This window comes from Triplophysa dalaica, chromosome 23 (assembly GCF_015846415.1).
Source record: "Triplophysa dalaica isolate WHDGS20190420 chromosome 23, ASM1584641v1, whole genome shotgun sequence".
NCBI classification, from domain to species: Eukaryota; Metazoa; Chordata; class Actinopteri; order Cypriniformes; family Nemacheilidae; genus Triplophysa; species Triplophysa dalaica.
The window spans coordinates 11,406,909-11,426,297 of record NC_079564.1 but is presented as its reverse complement, the minus strand read 5'-3'; the positions used below and the strand labels follow the sequence as shown (position 1 = coordinate 11,426,297).

The following is a 19,389-nucleotide window of genomic DNA, read 5'->3' as shown; positions in this document are numbered from 1 at the left end:
CATACATTGCATTGATGGACTACTTTTGTTATCTGTTGTATTATATCACGATATTTAAATAATGTATTATTAAGTTTCCTCCTACGTCATTCTGCCCAGGGATTCCCCAGGGTCCTAGCGCACGCAGATCATACGCATGTGCACTTTCATAAAACAGCGTCCAATTAAATTTGTATATATTTCGAGTGATGGATAGGGCCTATGGAATGCACTGCATTTGCTTTCTTACTTTGATAAAAAGCTTGATGCATGCAAGTCTAGTTGTCATAAGGAACGATGCTTCTAACCACAGCTCTAGATCTAGTTCCAACCACGCAACTTTGAAATGCTGCTTGCGATATATCGTTGGAACGATGGTCTTGGGAAACGCTTAAATTGTTGAAATATGCTGGAACGACGGAACTTGCGACCATGGTTGGCTAACGATGCTTGTGGGAAACGCACCCCTGGTCGGGAGCAGGTTTTCTTTGGTAAACCCAGAGTTTCTTTCCATCTCCTCCCCTTTTTTAAAGCACAGGTAGTGTACCTAATTTATTCATTTATTAATACAGTCATTCATGGCATTTATTTTGATCCCACAGAGACCATCTCATAGACTTAAATGTCATTTGTGCTTTTATAGAGGATCCAGTCAAGAGGCTGCATTAATTCATAGGGATGTACTTTGATTTCAGGAGAGGAATTTAGGGCCCGTGGATTTTTCTGTGGATTTTTTAAAAACTGTACCATTTATTTTTATAGTGAATTAGATATATCAAAACATATAATCCATCATAACATCATTAACATCAGCCATTGTGAATGTATTACATCAGAGCATATGTTTTTAATGGACGACGAGAAATTATTTAGTAAAGTGTATATAAAGTGTATGAATAAAGAAATTAATAAATTCAGACATAAATGCAGAGATAATGGAATTAAACAATTAATTAAGAAGTGTAGCTATACCCATCTACTCAAATGCATTTATGATCACAAACGTTTTATTTCATATTTGATATTCCAGGTCAAAGTTGTTGCACTTTGAAGAGATTAGCAAACTTGCATAAGATGTCAGTAAATTATAATGTGTTGCTTCTAAAAAGACTCAATAAAGGGCTGCTTATATAAAATGAACGAAAATTATATTCTGTGTCATAATGTATCTGCAGAAATATGTTTGTGTACAGATATTGCTTGTTGAACTTCACACCAAAATTCTGTAGATAACGTCCTAGCAACAAAATGTATTATTCACAAGCCAGAACCATGATCATAACTTAAATCATCTGAGTTTAGTGTTTCTGAGCAGTGAGACTATAAAATATATTTAAATATTAGGTAACATGCTATTTCATGCATTCTGACTTCTTTACACTGCTAAACATGCTGGCTTCTCATGCAATCTCATGCCCACCAATGTGCCAACCGACAAACGATGAGAAGACCCGCTTATCAAGATTCATTACTCTTGTGATAGTGAGAGAAGTTGAGGTGTGTTTGTTTGTTCAGGGCATTTCAGTAATGGATGTTTTATTTAACGATGGATTTGGAGATCATTTGTAACTGAAAAATCTCTCTGTCCCAGTGGTTAAAGATGCCGGACATTCCGTTTTTTTTCTGAAATAATCATACAACTTTATCTCACTTTTATGAATGTGATCAAACTAAATACTTTTCAAAGAAACGATGTGTGCAATACAACTGTATAGGTAGGAATCCCGATCTTCAATCATATATTTTACTTTTTTTATGCCTATGAATTTTGGAATTTGTCCAATACACTTTACAGATATTTCATTACTTTATAGCAATAGATACGGCCAATGGCATTTTATTTATTATTCACTGCTGCCCTCTGTTGGTTGAAGTCAGTTCCTACACTAACTTTACTCCTGAGGACCATACTAACTACGGATAGAACATACTTTAGATATGCAAATTAAAGAGGAACATTTTTTAATAGAAAAAAATTAAAATACACTTTTTATTTCGTGTCTGGCTGATTTTTGACACGCAACTTAAGCAAGTGCAACATCACACTGAAACAAAGGTTTATTTTTACCCCATAACTAACAGTTCCTTATACAATGATGAGGCTTACCAAGATGCACAGATTGCACAGGCCAATTACTGAACTTCATAATATCTTTCTACTTCAACCATAACCAAAATTTCTAGGACCTGGTCATCTAACTTTATGATAAATTTTGTTTCTAACTTATGAGCATAGTTATGTTAAGTTACAAGCCCTCCAAACATTATGGTAAATACCAATAAATGTGACAGCATTTAGAGATACGACATCATGCCCAAGTACATTAACGTAAATTTACTTATTTATAAAGTCCTTGATCTCTTTATGTAGGTAGTTGACAGATTAATATGCAAATGTGTCCTATGGTATACGGTAGAAAAAGAAAAAGAAAAAACTAGCAATGAAGATAAATCTCTCTTATGCTATTTTATATTATAAATATAAATACTAATATGTACTCAACTACAACTATAACTATATTACCCATTTGCACATGCAATATTATAATATGCCTTTTCTATTTACTCCTATAACCCAGAATTTAACAGTTTTACTTGTATACTTCTCTATGATTTATCTTATGAATTGATACATTTTCATGGATCCTTTTTTTTTGGATCCTTTACTAACATAAAACCCAGGATAGAGAGGATGAGTGAATGTGGTTTTGACTCTGTGGATGAGGGTCATTGTGTCAGAGACGCTGTAGAAAGACAAAATTCCTGCTCTGTGATCCACAAACACTCCTATTCTACAGGAGCTGGACACTACAGGGAGATCGGTGTGTTTGTTATTGTGCCAGAATGAGCATGTGGAGTCAGAGCAGCGCAAACTCCAGGACTGATCATTGCATCCAAACACACACTCACTATTCTGTCCCTTCCTGCTGATGCTCTTATATGACACTGATATATACACATCACCACTCCACTTAACCTCCCAGTAACAGCGTCCAAACACACTCTCTCTACACAACACCTGAAGATAATCATCAAATCTGTCTGGATGATCAGGATACTGCTGGACTGCATTGGTGTTAGTGGCTGTTGTGTTTCCATCAGACAGACGGATGTCTTTATTCACTGTGTTTAAATCCAGTGTGAACTGCCTGAAATCTGATGAGATATAAATACACATTATTACAGTTTCACAAAAGTCAGAATTTCAAAAACTGGATGTTTCTATAATTTCATTTTCGTTTTCATTTCAGTCAGATGTAGCATCAGTCATTTCTTACAACTTATTTTATTAATTTGGTATTTAAATATTTGTAACCTTTCTGTTTTCTTCATGCTGTAGTGCATTTAAATTACATAAATACAAAATTAAGTGTCTTACATTGTAAGAACTCCTCTCTGGTCTTCAACTCATCAGAAACAGTTGTGATGTATGAAACTAAAGACATAAACAAACATAATCAGTATAATATTCATATCAAATACATATTTTAAACAATAACACACAAAGAGTGTGAGGACTCTGTGTAAGCAGGCCTGAGATTAGACTGCATGACTGTTTTGCTCTGGCTGAAAATCTGTGTATGTGTGTGTGATCTGAGCAAGAACAAACTTTCATGAAAACAATAACACATATTTACAAGCTGAAATCACACAGTCCGCTATGGATATTCAGAGCATGACCCTAAACAGAGTCCAACTGTACTATTCTGATATCTTCTATTTTACCTTGATCAGATATATTTTCAATCTCCTCTATACAGAAATCCTCCAGTTCTTCTTTCAGCCGAGAGACAGATTTTCTCACATCATCAAAAGAGACGAGAGAACTGACAGTAATGTGTGAAACTGTAGATTCAGGAGGTGCAGAAAGACACTGAAAACTCTGAAGAAGAAGAAAAAAAAATTATCTCCTCACTTTCTCTTTTAGTCTGCATTACAACCTTTATTACACTTCACCAGTTTAACATTATCTCTACTAAACCATTCTGTTACTTTTGTATAGTTTTCTTTGAGTTGTTATGGGTCTTGGTTTAACTTTTAACATGTTTTTGAATTTGCCATTTACACAATCAACATAATCTGGAAAAAATTGGATTACAAGTGCATAAAAATATATACATTAAACACTTTTGGCAGTCTGAACCCACAGAGGAATCTTCATGTCATACCTGAAAGTCATTTTGTTGGTTTCTCAATAAATAAAAACTGTACAAATGGCAGTAAAATAAGAAAAAAATCAAACTACACCTTCAGGAAATGAATGTGATTGTCCGTGTGTAAAAGCTGCTCCAGTTCAGTGTCTCTCCTCCTCAGATCTTCAATCTCCTGCTCCAGACGCTTCAAGACTCCTTCAGCTCGACTCACTGCAGTCTTTTCCTGATCTCTGATCAGTTGTGTCACCTCAGAGTGTCTTCTCTCAATGGAGCGGATCAGTTCAGTAAAGATTCTCTCACTGTCCTCCACTTCTGTCTGTGCAGAGCGCAGAAAAAACACACATTACAATCACATCTTACTGCCACACACACAACCTGTGACACACAACCTGTGACACACAGTGAACTTCAGAGGGAGTAAAAGTCAATTCAGCTTTATTTATTTAGCATTTAGGACAACTAAATGAAACATACACTAAATGATGACTTTTTTAAAGAGCAAACGTTGGCCACCACAAGTTGCAGATACTTTCCAAATCCAGTACTTATTTTTGTAATTTAACCCAGAAATATTGCTGCGTTGGTTCCTTTGACCAAAAATAGCTTATTTTTCATTTACTGTAAATAAAAATACAGCAAAAAAAGAAGCGGAAAATCTGACCAATCACAGAAAGATATTGATGTCCTGATGGGAGAAAGAAGAAAACCAAGACAAGACACAGATGCAATAATCTGCGTGTATACCGATATTTCTCTTTTTTTCTCAACATATTTGATATGTTTTGGTTTTGTTATTTAATTTAAAAAGGGGGTACTTTACGTCGCACAATTACCTCATGCTTATGGTGTTAAGATAGATAGGCGCGCAAATACGTAACTAGAGCTTGTGACAGAACCTGTAGCAAACACAGCTGTAAAAAAATAGTTGTTTATTTTCTTTTTTTCTACACCATTTGACCCTCGCTGAATGGGGTCAGTTGTGGTCTAGTGGTAAGAGAGTTTGACTCTTTGCCAGAAGGTCGCTGGTTCAATTCTCAGTGCCACCAGGAACACCGAAGTGACCTTGAGCTATCACTTGCTCTGCAGTGATAGCTGCCCACTGCACTCTACTTGTAAGTCGCTTTGGATAAAATGCCAAATGAATAAAAGTAAATAAATAGGTCTCTATCTTGGGTTTGACCGCATTGGGAGCAGGTGAGTGGTCCTGTGAACTTTTAGAAAACAAAACGAGCTATTGTGGGTTTAGTTTTAAGTCAGCTGTTTCATTGTGATTTCTTTTCTCTATCGCTTGCTGTTAACTTGTTACATCATGTAATTGAACATCTTGCATGTATTGTGAGCATAAAACCAGCAATGTTTGTGTGCAAATACTGTGGCATCTCCGTGGAGACATTATACACCTTTATAAATCATGTGAGAGGGCACAAAAACATGGCGAACTCAAGGTTTTGGTGTAAAGTTCCTGCAAAAATACCGATCAGATCTCAACAACATGACCTCAATTCTAGATGCAGCGTTTAAGGCTACTCGCCAACCTTTTTGAACATTTAAAATGGCACATTCATGATTGTACAAAATTGACTGTCCTAATACAGGCTGTAAAAAGTATTTTAGAGTGAAGTTAACATTTTCAATAGAAACCCTACATTTTCAGATATCAATCTGTGCAAATATTGACACAGCGGGCAGAGATGTTGATCCCGGCCCTGCAGGTGTCCGGTTGATGACGGCCCACTTTAAAGAAAAAGGAGGAGGAATCATTGTTCCTTTAAGCTGACGTAAGAATTTTTTCATTGTCGATGTCATTGTCTATCGGGCCCAACCCGCAGCCCTGATTGCGTGCGTGCGTGATTGTGTACATTCCTGTGTATGTTCCATCTGAGACAACCTTTCACTTACTTCTATTTCAAGGCCGATCATGGGGTAATATACTAGATTACATGATTAAACATTAAACATAAAAGGCAAGGTTTTTTTCAACGTGGTCCTGGGGGTATGGGGGATTGTTTTTTGTTAGCACCTCTAATGGGTGTGTTCTTACAACGGCAAAGCCTTAAGACAAGGAACCAAAACAGGTTTGGGTTTCCATCCTGATTTATTTTCTGGAGAAATCTGTGTGTCTACGATCTGGTGTGAAGGAAAATCTTTAATGTTTGTGTTAATGACATTTTTGGCATTAAAAATTAAACAAGTCCAACATCTGGTTTAGGGTTAAACGTTTAAAACCAGGAATAAGAAAGAAACCTTCCATCCACTTTTCAAAACTTAGGAGCCAACAGACTGAAACTAGTAACTAGTTTCTTTTTAGTCTCAAACCTCTTCATCTCCATTATGTTGTGTTCTTGTATCTTTCTAATACTTTACCCTCAAATACACAACATGTAGGCAATGTGGATCTCCCACTTTATATCACCAGTTCTGCTCAAAACTTTTGACATACAAACAAACCTTTCTTACGAGTTTGTATCTTCCCCATTGGAATGTCAAGTAAATTTTTGACATATCTTAAGTTGTGCTCATTTGTAAACCCTTTTGTATAGTTTCAACATTTGCGTTTAGTCATTACAAAGTTGTCAGTTTTTACACCTACATTTTTTAGAAGTTATTTGTCTGTCACTGTTTTGTGAATATTTGTGAATATTGTTTAAAACATTTTGATATGATGTGTCAGTTACGTTTGATAGCTTCATTACATGATTTACTAAACCTAACGGATTAAAACGATGGTCGGCATTTAAACTGCTGGCCAATAAATGTAGGACAGCTTTTCACAAAAAGATTAACTTTTTCTAAGCTAAGGTTCATTTTTGAAGTGTCAATAAGAAACCCTTTTGCTTGGAATTAATAATGTTTTTTTTTTATAAAGATGGAAAGGGAAGCTGTTTAATGTGTCCATAAGAAAACTTGTTTGATTGGAATCAATTTGGTCTGTGATTCCCAAAAGCATCGTAAGCCTACGTTTATCGAATCTCCATTGTTGGTAATCGTTCTAAAATCAACTTAAGGTCACGATGCTGTTGGGAAATGCAGTCAGGGTTAGTTTTTCTTACGAAGGAGGAAAGGGAAGTTGTTTTATAAGTGTTAGTCAGAAAACCTGTTTGCTGGGAATATACCCTTTGTGAATCCTTTCTATTTTTTGCAGAGAAAATCTAAGAAAAATACGAGACAACATGGCTAAAACCAAACCTCCAAGTGTATCTGAAGAATTTGTATCGACCATCAACCAAAAAGAAAGGCTACAGTGTTTTTGTCCTGTAAAATTTATTGCAACATCCAAACCGACAACATAATTATTAGAACCCATTCTGACTACCTTATTAAAAGAGCTTCTACCTGTTGCAATTGAGCCCATTTGTAACATTATTAACTCGTCAATTAATCTAGGCCATGTCCCAGGACCCTTTAAACTGTCTGTAATTAAGCCTCTTATCAAAAAACCAGACTTGAACCCCAACGAACTTGGAAGCTATAGACCGATTTCAAATCTCCCGTACTTGTCTAAAATACTAGAAAAAGTAGTGTCCACTCAGTTGTGTACTTTCCTACAAAATAATGACTTACACGAAAAGTTTCAGTCTGGCTTCAGACCGCATCATAGCACTGAAATTGTGCTCATTAGAATTACAAATGACCTTCTTATTGCATCAGATCAAGGTAACATCTCACTCTCAGTCCTGCTTGACCTTAGTGCTGCTTTCGATACTGTAGACCATAAAATACTATAAGATCATTTACACAAATTTACCGGTATTCAGGGATAGGCACTACAATGGTTCAGATCTTACTTATCAGACAGATATCAATATGTCCATTTAAATGGGAAATCGTCCAATCTCACGCATGTAAATTATGGATTACCTCAGGGATCGGTTTTAGGACCCTTGCTTTTCTCCATATACATGCTGCCCCTTGGCAACATTATTAGAAAACATAGAATTAGATTCCACTGTTATGCAGATGATACTCAGCTATATATCTCATCAAGACCAGATGATTCCTTCAAACTATCCAAACTGGCAGAGTGCATCGAGGACATAAAACATTGGATGACTAGTAATTTCCTTCTTTTAAACTCTAGCAAAACGGAAATATTACTTATAGCACCAAAAACACATGAACAGAATATCTCCGATTACAGCCTGCAAATTGAAGGCTGCACTGTTACTCCAACAAATACAGTTAAAGACCTTGGCGTTATATTAGACGACAACCTGTCATTTAAAAATCACATCTCAAATATCACAAAAACAGCCTTCTTCCACCTTAAAAATGTTGCCAAATTAGAAAATATTTAATGTGTTGCTGACGCAGAAAAGCTTATTCATGCATTTGTGTCCTCACGGCTTGACTACTGTAACGTTCTACTTACTGGTTTTCCTGTATCATCAATAAACAAACTACAGTTAGTTCAGAATGCAGCTGCCAGAGTTCTTACTAGGTCAAGAAAATACGATCACATAACCCCAGTTTTTATCGCTTCACTGGCTACCCATTAAGTATCGTATTGATTTTAAAATTCTTTTAATTACTTACAAAGCTTTAAGTGGTTTAGCCCCTATTTACTTAACTGAGCTTTTATCACGTTACAACCCATCACACTCTCTAAGATCTCAAAACTCAGGACTTTTGATGACACCTAGGATAACTAAATCCACCAAAGTGGGACGAGCTTTCTCATACATAGCACCTAAACTCTGGAATAGCCTTCCTAATACTATTCGAGGGTCAGACACACTTTCCCACAAATTTAAATCTAGATTAAAGACACATTTTTCCAGCCAAGCTTTCACTTATTCCAGAGTTAATAAAAAGCATCTACGCTAATTGGAGGTTGTTTGCCTGGGTGTTTGTGGGGGGTGGGGGGCTTGTTGGTTGTGGGGACTCATCTGCTGGGGCTGTGTGGGTCCAGTTTGGCCTTGTTTTGTGGTTGATGTCGGACAACAGAGGAATAAAGCTACAACATGCCATTACTATTTTCCCTGGTTGTTCCTCTGTTTTGTGGTGTCGATCGTGGAGTGGGACCGGGTTGAACCTGCACGGTTTTCGGTGAGTGTGACTTTCTGGGTTGCGGATGGTGGGCTCTCCCTCTTCCTCGTGGATATTTGCTCGGTGGCTTTTGGTCGGGGTCACTGAGTGCAGCTATGACACGTCAGAGGGGATCTGGCCCTCCCGGCTGAGCATGGTTGTGAATATTGTTTTTTTTCTCCATTAATCAATCATTGGAGTTTGGGTTCCTTGCCACAGCAGGGCAGTGTTCGCTTGCTCACCGGGAGACTGCGTTTATTTATTTATTAATTAGATATTATTTATTAGAATGATCTTACTCGTTGTATAAATACCATGCACTGTGCTGTGTTTAATCTTTTCTGTTTTTACTGTTTGCCCCTTTAAAGCTGCTTTGGAACAATGCACATTGTGAAAAGCGCTATATAAATAAACTTGAATTGAATGTAACACACTTTGAATTAGCTTTGGGTATGTAATGCACTATATAAATAAACGTTGCCTTGCAATGCCCAAACTTGAGAAATCATTGAAGTTTAGATTGGGACCTCAACAAATTCATAAACAGATGAAAAAAACAGAACTAGCAATGCCAGCAAAGAGCAAAACAACTCAACTCAACTCAACTCAACTTTATTTATATAGCGCTTTTTACAATTTTCATTGTTACAAAGCAGCTGTACCTGAGACACATTGAATACAAGTATGAATTCGAAAGCAGCCCCCCCGGCCAGGCAGATAGTCCAAAACAATATGCAAACGGTGGTGAGGAACCCAAAACTCCCATCGAGAAAAAAAACCTCAGGGGAACCCAGGCCCAACCAGAGGATTCCAGTTCCCCTCTGGCAAAAGCTGCTGCCTCTGCACAAGCTCAACAGTGCTTGCACAACAAGGCTTAATAAAATATAAAAAATTAAGGATTTAAGATTATCATTAACAATCTAATACCATTTTAAATGTTGTAGGAAAAACAAAGTTGTCGCGTCCTTTATCCAGCTCTATCCTCTTAGCTCTTTTCAGGTCATATAGCAACACATATATAGCTGTAAAATCTTTTGACTCACCAGTGCTTGTCAGCAATTTATTAACCCTTAAGAATCAGTTTCACTGTTCAATATGTAGGTGATTTTTCAAAGGTACACCAAAAAATATTATAAGACATTTTTTAATATGGTTAATATGATTCTGCTTAAATTTAGTGATTTTGGATAGGTGGGATCAATGTGGTGTGTAAAATTCTTAATTTGTTTTTGCTTGGTTAATGAAACAGCAATATTATGGTATTAGATCTGTTTCTGGCATCAGGACAAAATATATTTCCTTTATTTGCTGTTATATTTGCCATAGAAAAGTGTTTATACAGAATACTAATATAGAACAATAAATAAAAAATCGGACTTTCATGGAAAATGTTAAATTGTTCACAATGTAATTCTTGCAACCAAATTACATTTAGCAGATTATATGTGGGTAAATTCCAAGCAAACAGGTTTTCCTACTTACACTTATAAAACAACTTCCCTTTCCTCCGTAAAAAAAACTTACCTGGGCTGCGTTTCCCAAAAGCATCATTTTCTTATCGACACATTAAACTACTTCCCTTTCCTTCTTCGTAAAAAAACGAACCTGATTGATTCCAAGAAGAATGGTTTCCCATTGAAACTTTCAACTCTAACCTATACTTAGAAAGCTGACCTTACCAGCATTAAAGCGAGACATATTGGATAAGTCAACGAGGGAAATAAGACAATTGAAAAAGAAGTCAAAACACTGTCGGTAACCTTACAATTTCTGTGTTACCACTTTCTGTAGATTATGTTAAAAAGCTTTAATTAAATAAAAATAAACACATTTTAAATACTGTTATATTGTGTATAAATGTGACTGCAGGTTTGGAAAAATACTTTGTTAAGCCAAATCTGTTGAAGATTGTTCTTATGACTTTTCTTAAAATTTATGAAATCAAATCTCCTTATCATCTGCTTAATCATGTTACACTTAAACCCAACTCCATTCCCATCTCCTCCTTATCTGCCTGTATCTTCAGATCTTTAAGCCCATAAAAGTTTCATTCCACCAAACTAAATATATGCTATCGTTAAATAATTGACGACAGAATTTGCTAATTAATTGATTTAAAATACTGTACTATTGTGTGTTGATTGTGCTATGAGAAAATCCCTTTGTTGCTTTTGTGTTTCGTTTAAGTGTTAAATTACTAACCTTGAGCATTTTTATAGTAGTCTAGATACAAAATGTTCTCCAGCACTGCAGGAGGAGTGTCTCTTTTACATGCCAGCAGATTTTCTCATCAAAACTCACCTTGTAAGAGTTCAAAGTCTCTCTGAGCTCCTGAAGCTTCTTCTCTCTCTCCTGGATTCTCTGTTTCAAGTTTCTCTGTGTCTCTCCCAAAACCCTCTGTAACAAAACAAAACATCATATATTGGCTACAAATCACCTGGACGCAGTAAATTAATACATTTGTAACCATTTTCTAAATTCCTCTATTTTTTATAATGACATGTAATATTTTTTAGCATTGTATTTAGCATTACTGATAACATTAGCACACAAGAATAGATGGTACAGGTGTTGTGTTCATACCTGTTTCTCAGTTCTTTCATCTTCAGCTGTTACAGTGTCATGATTTTTATGTTCATCCATCAAACACAGATAACAAATACACTCCTGGTCAGTGCGACAGTAGATTTCCAGGTGCTTCTCATGTTTTGAGCAGATCATCTCATTGAGTTTTGTAGTGGGATCCATCAAATGATGTTGTCTGTCTTTGAAAAGACTTACATGTTGTTGAAGGTGATTTTGACAGTAAGAGTTCAGACACTCCAGACAGGACTTGACAGCTTTGTATTTTCTCTCAGTACAGACGTCACACTTCACATCTTCAGGTCCAGCGTAACATTGATCAGCATTTTGAAGTCTCGTCTTCTTCAGTTCTTCCACCATTTCAGTGATCATCACATTTTTGTTTAAAGCAGGTCTTGATGTGAAGGTTTGTCTGCATTGAGGACAGCTGTAGATTCTCTTCTGATCCTCCTGATTCCAGCAGTTTGTAATACAGCTCATACAGTAACTGTGTCCACAGGGAATAGTCACTGGATCCTTCAGTAGATGAAGACACACTGAACAACTGAACTTGTCTTGAGAAATATTCCCTTCTGCCATTTTTCAGTAGTGTACTAACAGGCAGGTAGACACACAAGCTTGAAAAAAATGAAATGAGCAGCTGAAGTAGTTTCCTGGTTTTGTCATCCTGGTTTTGTAGCCTGTATTCATTTAACTGCTGGGTGTGACTGGGTGTGACTTACTTTCACATGACATAAATTAAACCATCCAACAGGTGTTGGTCTATCACAAATTTGATAAGACAGACATCATAACAAACCCCAAACAAATTGGGGGCCAAACCTTAGAGCCTTTCAACAAATTTCACATTTTAGAGACTTTGCAGTTTTCAATATTTAAGATATGATAGAACACTACCTGCTTTCTACTGAGAGGACACATGTGAACCTCTGACACAAATTACTACAAATACTATAATTAAAACTATGACTAAAGGGTGGTTAAGATAAGACTTTTTCCCTGAAACAATTTCTATAGATTTCTTTAGGTGTAACGGAACGAGTCAGATAACAGATTGTAAGAATACAGTATAGCTTTGTTTATTAACATATACTAATGGCAGGTAAGTTCAGTTAATATTCCAACACAGCAATATTGTCAAGATACGGTCTGTACTTTAAGTTGTTATTTGTCATTTCCTGTTTCTTGTGTAATCTGTTGTAGTTCTTTAGTTCATTGGTTTCCTATTCATTTGCTCCCAGGTGTGTCTTGTTACCCGGTTTGGTTCTGTCTATATAAGCGGTCCGTGTACTTTTGCGTCCATTCGTTTTTCCTTTTTTTAACCATGACGAGAAAAATAAAATATAAACGGTTGTTGTATTTTAAGCAAAAAAATTTACGTTCAAAATTTTGAATTAGAACTGTATTCAGAACATTCTACGAAAAAAATGTATATTGACTTATTTTCAGATTTTTGTTTATGACTTTTTGCACCTTACATTACATTTATAAAATACACAAATTAATATCGAATAAAAGCGAATTGTACTAGTTTTCTGAGGCCAAATTAGTGACCCGGAAATATTTTTTCCCGCACCATTGAATGCGAAGCACCATGTCTCTGGAACCGTACAGAGAAGTGATTTTGGACATGATTTTAAAACACCACACACACAAGGACGTTGCTGAGCATCTGTCTCAAATTTGTGTTGGGCGAGGTTGTTCGGCGTGAACTGTTAGAAGATTTTGTGCCAGTCATGGTGTGAGACGTGAGGTTTCCGACAGCAGTACAAGAACTAAGTAATAAAATGCAATATCATTCATAAGATGGTAACCCTAACACACCTGCCGCAATAATTATTTTCAAATTTCTTTCAGTAAGTCAACTTTGGCAAAAAGTGGTGGGGACATGGTGCACTTGCAAAGTATCTGTGTACGTGGGTACTATGCCATGATCCCGAGCTATCCGTAGAGCAACTAACACAAATTGCATATACATTACATTAAATAATTATCCAGAAGTTAGACAAGAATTATTTTAAAAAATTGCATTTTTGTAAAACTGAAAAAATAGTTGTATACCAATAATTTGATTTTCATTTATAAAATAATTTTAAATAAGAAAATGTACTTTGTTTGTGGTTAATCTCTCCATTAACTTGAAAACAAATATAAAGAAAAGCACATTTTTTCTTTTTTATATAGTTGTTAGCCCTGCGATGGGTTGGCACCCCATCCAGGGTGTATCCTGCCTTGATGCCCGATGACTCCTGAGATAGGCGCAGGCTCCCCGTGACCCGAGGTAGTTCGGATAAGCGGTAGAAAATGGAATGGAATATAGTTGTTAAAAAAAGAAAAACGAATGGACGCAAAAGTACACGGACCATAAGCCCTTGTGTTTCACTTGTCATTTGTCAGTTGTTGTTTCTGTGCTTTGATTCATTTATGTTTTGGATTACTTTTGCCCCTTGTTTCTTTATTCTTTTGTTACTTTGTCTTATGTTAAATAAATCAGTACTGCATGTGTATCCACTGCCTTGCCTGCCTTCTTGTTACAGAACGACTGATCACTACAAGGGATCCAGCAGTTTTTACCATGAGCGTAGTAAATATAACACAATGAATGTCAAGACGTGATTTATTAAATAATTGGGATCCACGTGATTTATTACAATTAAATTTATAACCCCTTGCCAGGTGTACGATTATGACCCCTTTGATCGTACATCCTATGACCTCTTTGTTGTTCAGGAAAAAATACATCATTTCCAGATGATTGAGATTGATTGGTCTTTGACCATAATGTGTGTGAATGAAACGATACAATATGAGTTAAAGATATAAGCAGAACTGACGATAAATAAAATAGATAAATAGTGATTAAATGAAATAAGATAAAAACAGTCAGGTTGAGTTTTAAAAGGTGGCATCATATGAAAACCCCCCTTTTTCGGTGTTTAAGTGCTATAATCGGGTCCCCGGTGTATCTAACAACCCAGAAAATGTGAAAAATAAGAACCCGGTAAATTTGTTTTGGTGTGACTTTCCCTCCTAGCATTTGAGGAATCGAGCCGTTCAGATTTTGCTCCGGTTGTGATGCTCATTTTCACAAGCGGTGTACATGACGCCAGTGGCGGTTCTACATTGAATCACTCCCCGGGCGAGATCCCTTCTGGGTGCCCCCCCACCTACTCCCACCCATCCGAGAGAGAAAAAAAAGCCATGTTTTACCATAACTATATAAGTGTAAGACAAACCTTATATTTCTCAATTGCACAAATCCTTCAACAGAACATTTTAACACAATTCTGCACAAATCAGTATACGTTTTCAGAACTTAAATATACTCTATGTACATAAAAGTTGCAACATATGTACAATCATGATGTAACATGAGCGGAGAACAACAACAATATAAAATATTAAGAATAATATATAAATAAAATATAGAATAGATATTCTAAATAGCACAAATCCTTCATCACACAAAAGCAAATCTAATTATTACACTATTGCACTAAGAACAGAAAACACAAACTAAAACCTGACCTTTCTGGCCTTCCTTGATGCAAAATCATCATTAATGTCATCATACGAAATCTGCCCCTATTGAGTGATTGATACTGATGATAGCAAGGCTAGTGAGCCATTCTTGAGACATGGTTGACCTCAGGTACGACTTGATCAACTTTTGAAAAGCTCCTCTCTGCTTGAGCCACAGTGACTGTCAGAGTAAGTGCAATCCTGAGAACAGTCCAAAAGTTGGAGTAGATCTCTGATAGATCCTTATCATGCATAAAAATGATAAGTTCAAGGAAGATGCCCTTGAATTTGCAATTGAAATTGACATCAAAAGACAGTAGGCTACAGTATAACTCTTATGAATTGCAAATTTAAATAAACATGCCCTTACATGGCAAATGTCTGTCATCACCCATTAGACGCTATATTAATCTAATCTAAGGAACAATTAGCTCCTTGGTTACTGCCTCCAGGGGCGTAGTTTGTGGGGGGGGTGGGGGGAAGGTAACCCCCCCAATATTCAAATCCATCAGTTACAACCCCTCCAATATTTCAAAATGAAAATCACAGTAGATCAAATGAAAAATATGTAGAATTACTTTATTTCGTGATGATAAATTTGTTCCTTATCAAATATGAGTTTGTCATAATAAATTAGACAAAAAAAACTCCCCCTCCATTGAACCGATTGGTAACGCCCAACCAATGAGTCGCACTTTCACCAAAACAACGCGAGTGGTGTTTCAATGGGAGAGCACACGGGTAACTTAACGTACGCCAAAAATGAATAGAAGTGCTGCACAGCAGACTATATTAAACTGCTGGTCAGAGAGGGATGCAAAAAAAAATAAAGCATGTACTGAGAATGAGGTATAAAAATATTGTGTACTAATAGCTAAGTACACACCATATATGTTAGCAAGCTAATCAATTGCAATGTATTTATATATAACTATCAGTATAAAAAGTTACCAAAGCAGCCATCTGTTTTGCTAGTTCATTTTTCAAAAGTGTCTGTAATTATTAATGACAAAAGTATTCACATTGATGTTTGTTTTCTTCCTAAAATAATCTGATTTTTGAACGAATTGGATGAATGAATAATTTAAGTATACTCATTAAAACAGTGAATCGCTGCCGCCTACTGGCGCTTTCAATACTTAATTTCTTTCTTTTTATAATCTCTTCTATGTTAGAATTTTATGAATGAGAACACGAATTTCATAACGTTATGAGGTGTATAATCTCTTAACAAGTTTTTTTAACAGATTTGAGGTAAATATAGCAGCAGGGTAGAAAAGTCAAATTTTCCAATAACAATACACATTAAAAAATTAAAATAAAATAACAGGCAGCATACAACCCCAGATAGCACACGTACGTCTGCAAGATGTCTGTTAAAGATCACTTCATCTGGAAAGCATCTGCTGTTTACTAACATCTGATAGACATCTATAAGATGTCAGTTTAACATACATTCTAAATCATTACATCTTAAAGACATCTTCTAACAGGAAACGTCCTTTAGACGTATTGCAGATGAGCAAACACTCTAAAAAATACGTCTGCCAGATGTAAAAACACACATCAAATAGATGTCTCCGTGATGTCTGTGTGCTATCTGGGAAGTTCAAATAGCAAATGTTCGTCTTTGAAACGTCCTACACATATGTTAATTTCGTTGGCTAATTACAGGGCCCAACATTAACCCCAATGATGGAAATAAATAATAACTTTACTTGTAACAGTTTTGTTGCAAAGCACAATCTTATGGTGAAATTAGATCTCGTGTTTGTTGAGTTAAGACCGAATTATTGTTGTATAAGCATAGCTAGCATCATAGCAAGAAGGCTAACAAACGTAAGAGTTAACGTTACCACCCATTAACATGAGCCCTTCATTGATGACATGGATAACATTACCGTAATCATACAGAGAGAACGTAGTTGCATGCCTTTATCTTTTGCTCTTTTCTCGTCTTCTACTTTTATTTGTTCCTATATTGGGCACCTGACGGTTTAAACCTTTTTCTCTCCATCGCTCTCACTGTGTTTATCTGGCACTTGACAATCAACAGATTTCACAACACTGTCACTCACAACCAGAGGTCAAGACTAAACCACTTCACCTCCACATAATCGTTTTGGATTACCTTTTTTTAATAGCCATTTCACACACACAATTCAGAAAAAAAACATGGAAAATATAGGCTAGTGCTTTAATATTATGATTGAAATGTGCGTTATTTGGAAGAAAGTCAAGGTGTGACTGACTTTAGCCCACTAAATGGCCCCTCCTCCTTGTCCACTCCCTTTGGGAAAGTTGAACTGTCCATCGCGGGCGCGGCCCCTCCCCTTTCCACTTTTCACACAGCTTCAGCGCTTCTCAGCAAGCAGGGGCGGCAATTTGCCAATTCCCCACACAGACAGTTATATTATACATAATAGAAACCCGTTTAGCGGCGCAGATTATTTTTCTTTTTCAAGTGCTTTTGCCGCCCCCCAAGTGTCGTGAAAATGTGCCGCCCCGGGCGGCTGCCCTGTTCGCCCGTGCCTAAAACCGCCACTGCATGACGCCAAGGATAAAGTTCCTAGACAACATGCAATGAAGTCGCTGCACTGAGTCCAATCCTAGGAAGAGACAGGTGGATTTATTTTATTTTCAGTGGAAATCCATCAGAAACCAAATGTAGAAACCTGTTTGTTTGCACGAATCACTTCAAGCCGGAGTGCTTTATCAATCTGGGTCAGAACAAGCAGGATTAGCTTCAAAGTTTTTCCTCAAGAGTGATCGAGATCGACTGAATGAGACAAAACTGCCGATGTAAGTAATATATATCAACAGTCTGAATAGACGTAAATATACCGTATATATAGGAGGATAACGTTAGCATATGATAGCGAAGGGAGATAAGTCAGTCACAAGTTAAATAAAACATAAGTGCAGATGGACAATTGGAGTTTAACTGTATGAATGTTAACACATTATGTGCGTTAATATGTTTAGCTGCGGCAAGCTGTTTGTTTTGCACATGAAAATAGACGTTTAAGACGAAACTAACCGCAGAGGAATGCAGTTTTTTTATTTTTTATTTGGCCAATAACTGTCTATGCCTTATGTCTAATTTATTTGTATTTTCGTTCATTCTCTCCCTTGCTTACTCCAGCTTTAATCCTCCTATATGGCCTTTGGATAAAAACATCTGCCAAATTAACAAAATGTAAATGTCATAACATACATGAGTGGGTCAGACATAATTTTGACCACATAATATTATGTTTTCTGTTGTAGAAAGCCTTTTTTGACCACATTTTTGACATTTGTGTAAATTGTCTCTTAATATTAATCAATGTTGTATCAACCAATTGTCTAGATTTAATAAATGGGGAAAAAGCCAAGAACCTCTGTTTGGACTGGATTGACGTGTGTATATCAAACTAGCAAACCCTGTTACCCAACCTCTAAGTGAGGTTGAAACTATAAACAATAAATTCTTTCTATTTTTAATTAATTTCTTGAAAACCTGTTTCAGGCCTACTTTAATGAATTGAAAGGATAATGATTTTAGTTGGTTTATATTCTGCAGCTGCACTGTCTGTAGTTACGCCACTGAGTATATCTAATCATTCTTATAACCCTGAATTCATATTTGTATAATCTCTGTGAACTATTTAGTGAGACGACACAATTTCACTGTGGATCCTGTTTTAACAAAACAAAAACAAAAACTGGATCGAGAGGTTAAGTGAATGTGGATTGGACTGTGTGGATAAGGCTCATTGTGAGAGACGCTTAGAGAAATGTGCAGTGCCGTCCAATGTCGTTTCTTTTTTATCTACAGCTGCCCTCTGTTGGTTGAAGTCTGTTCCTACACTTTACTATAAAAGAAATATGAAAGAAATGAAAAAGTTCTGTCATCATTTACTCAACTCAGGTGGTTCCAAACCTGTATACATGTCTTTGTTCTGCTCAAGATTAGGAAAGATATTTGGAAGAATGTCAGACACCAGACAGTGATAAGGTTGAGTGGTTGAGTGAATGTTGTCTGGACTGTGTGTATAAGGGTGATTGTGTCAGAGGAACAACATTCCTGCTCTGTGATCCACATACACTCCTATTCTACAGGAGCTGGACACTACAGGGAGAT

At 36.4% G+C, this 19,389-nt stretch overlaps 1 protein-coding gene across 1 annotated transcript; it reads right to left on the bottom strand.

The window, feature by feature from the left end:
• Nucleotides 1–1,924: 1,924 nt before the first annotated feature.
• Nucleotides 1,925–12,588, bottom strand: LOC130413542 (tripartite motif-containing protein 16-like). The gene is made up of 6 exons (XM_056738824.1): nt 11,742–12,588; nt 11,460–11,555; nt 4,228–4,449; nt 3,706–3,862; nt 3,359–3,415; nt 1,925–3,135 (listed from the first exon to the last, which is right to left on the bottom strand). Exons 1-6 carry the CDS (start codon nt 12,318–12,320, stop codon nt 2,594–2,596), a joined length of 1,653 nt encoding a protein of 550 aa, XP_056594802.1. The 5' UTR covers nt 12,321–12,588; the 3' UTR covers nt 1,925–2,593.
• Between the last annotated feature and the right edge of the window lie 6,801 nt (nt 12,589–19,389).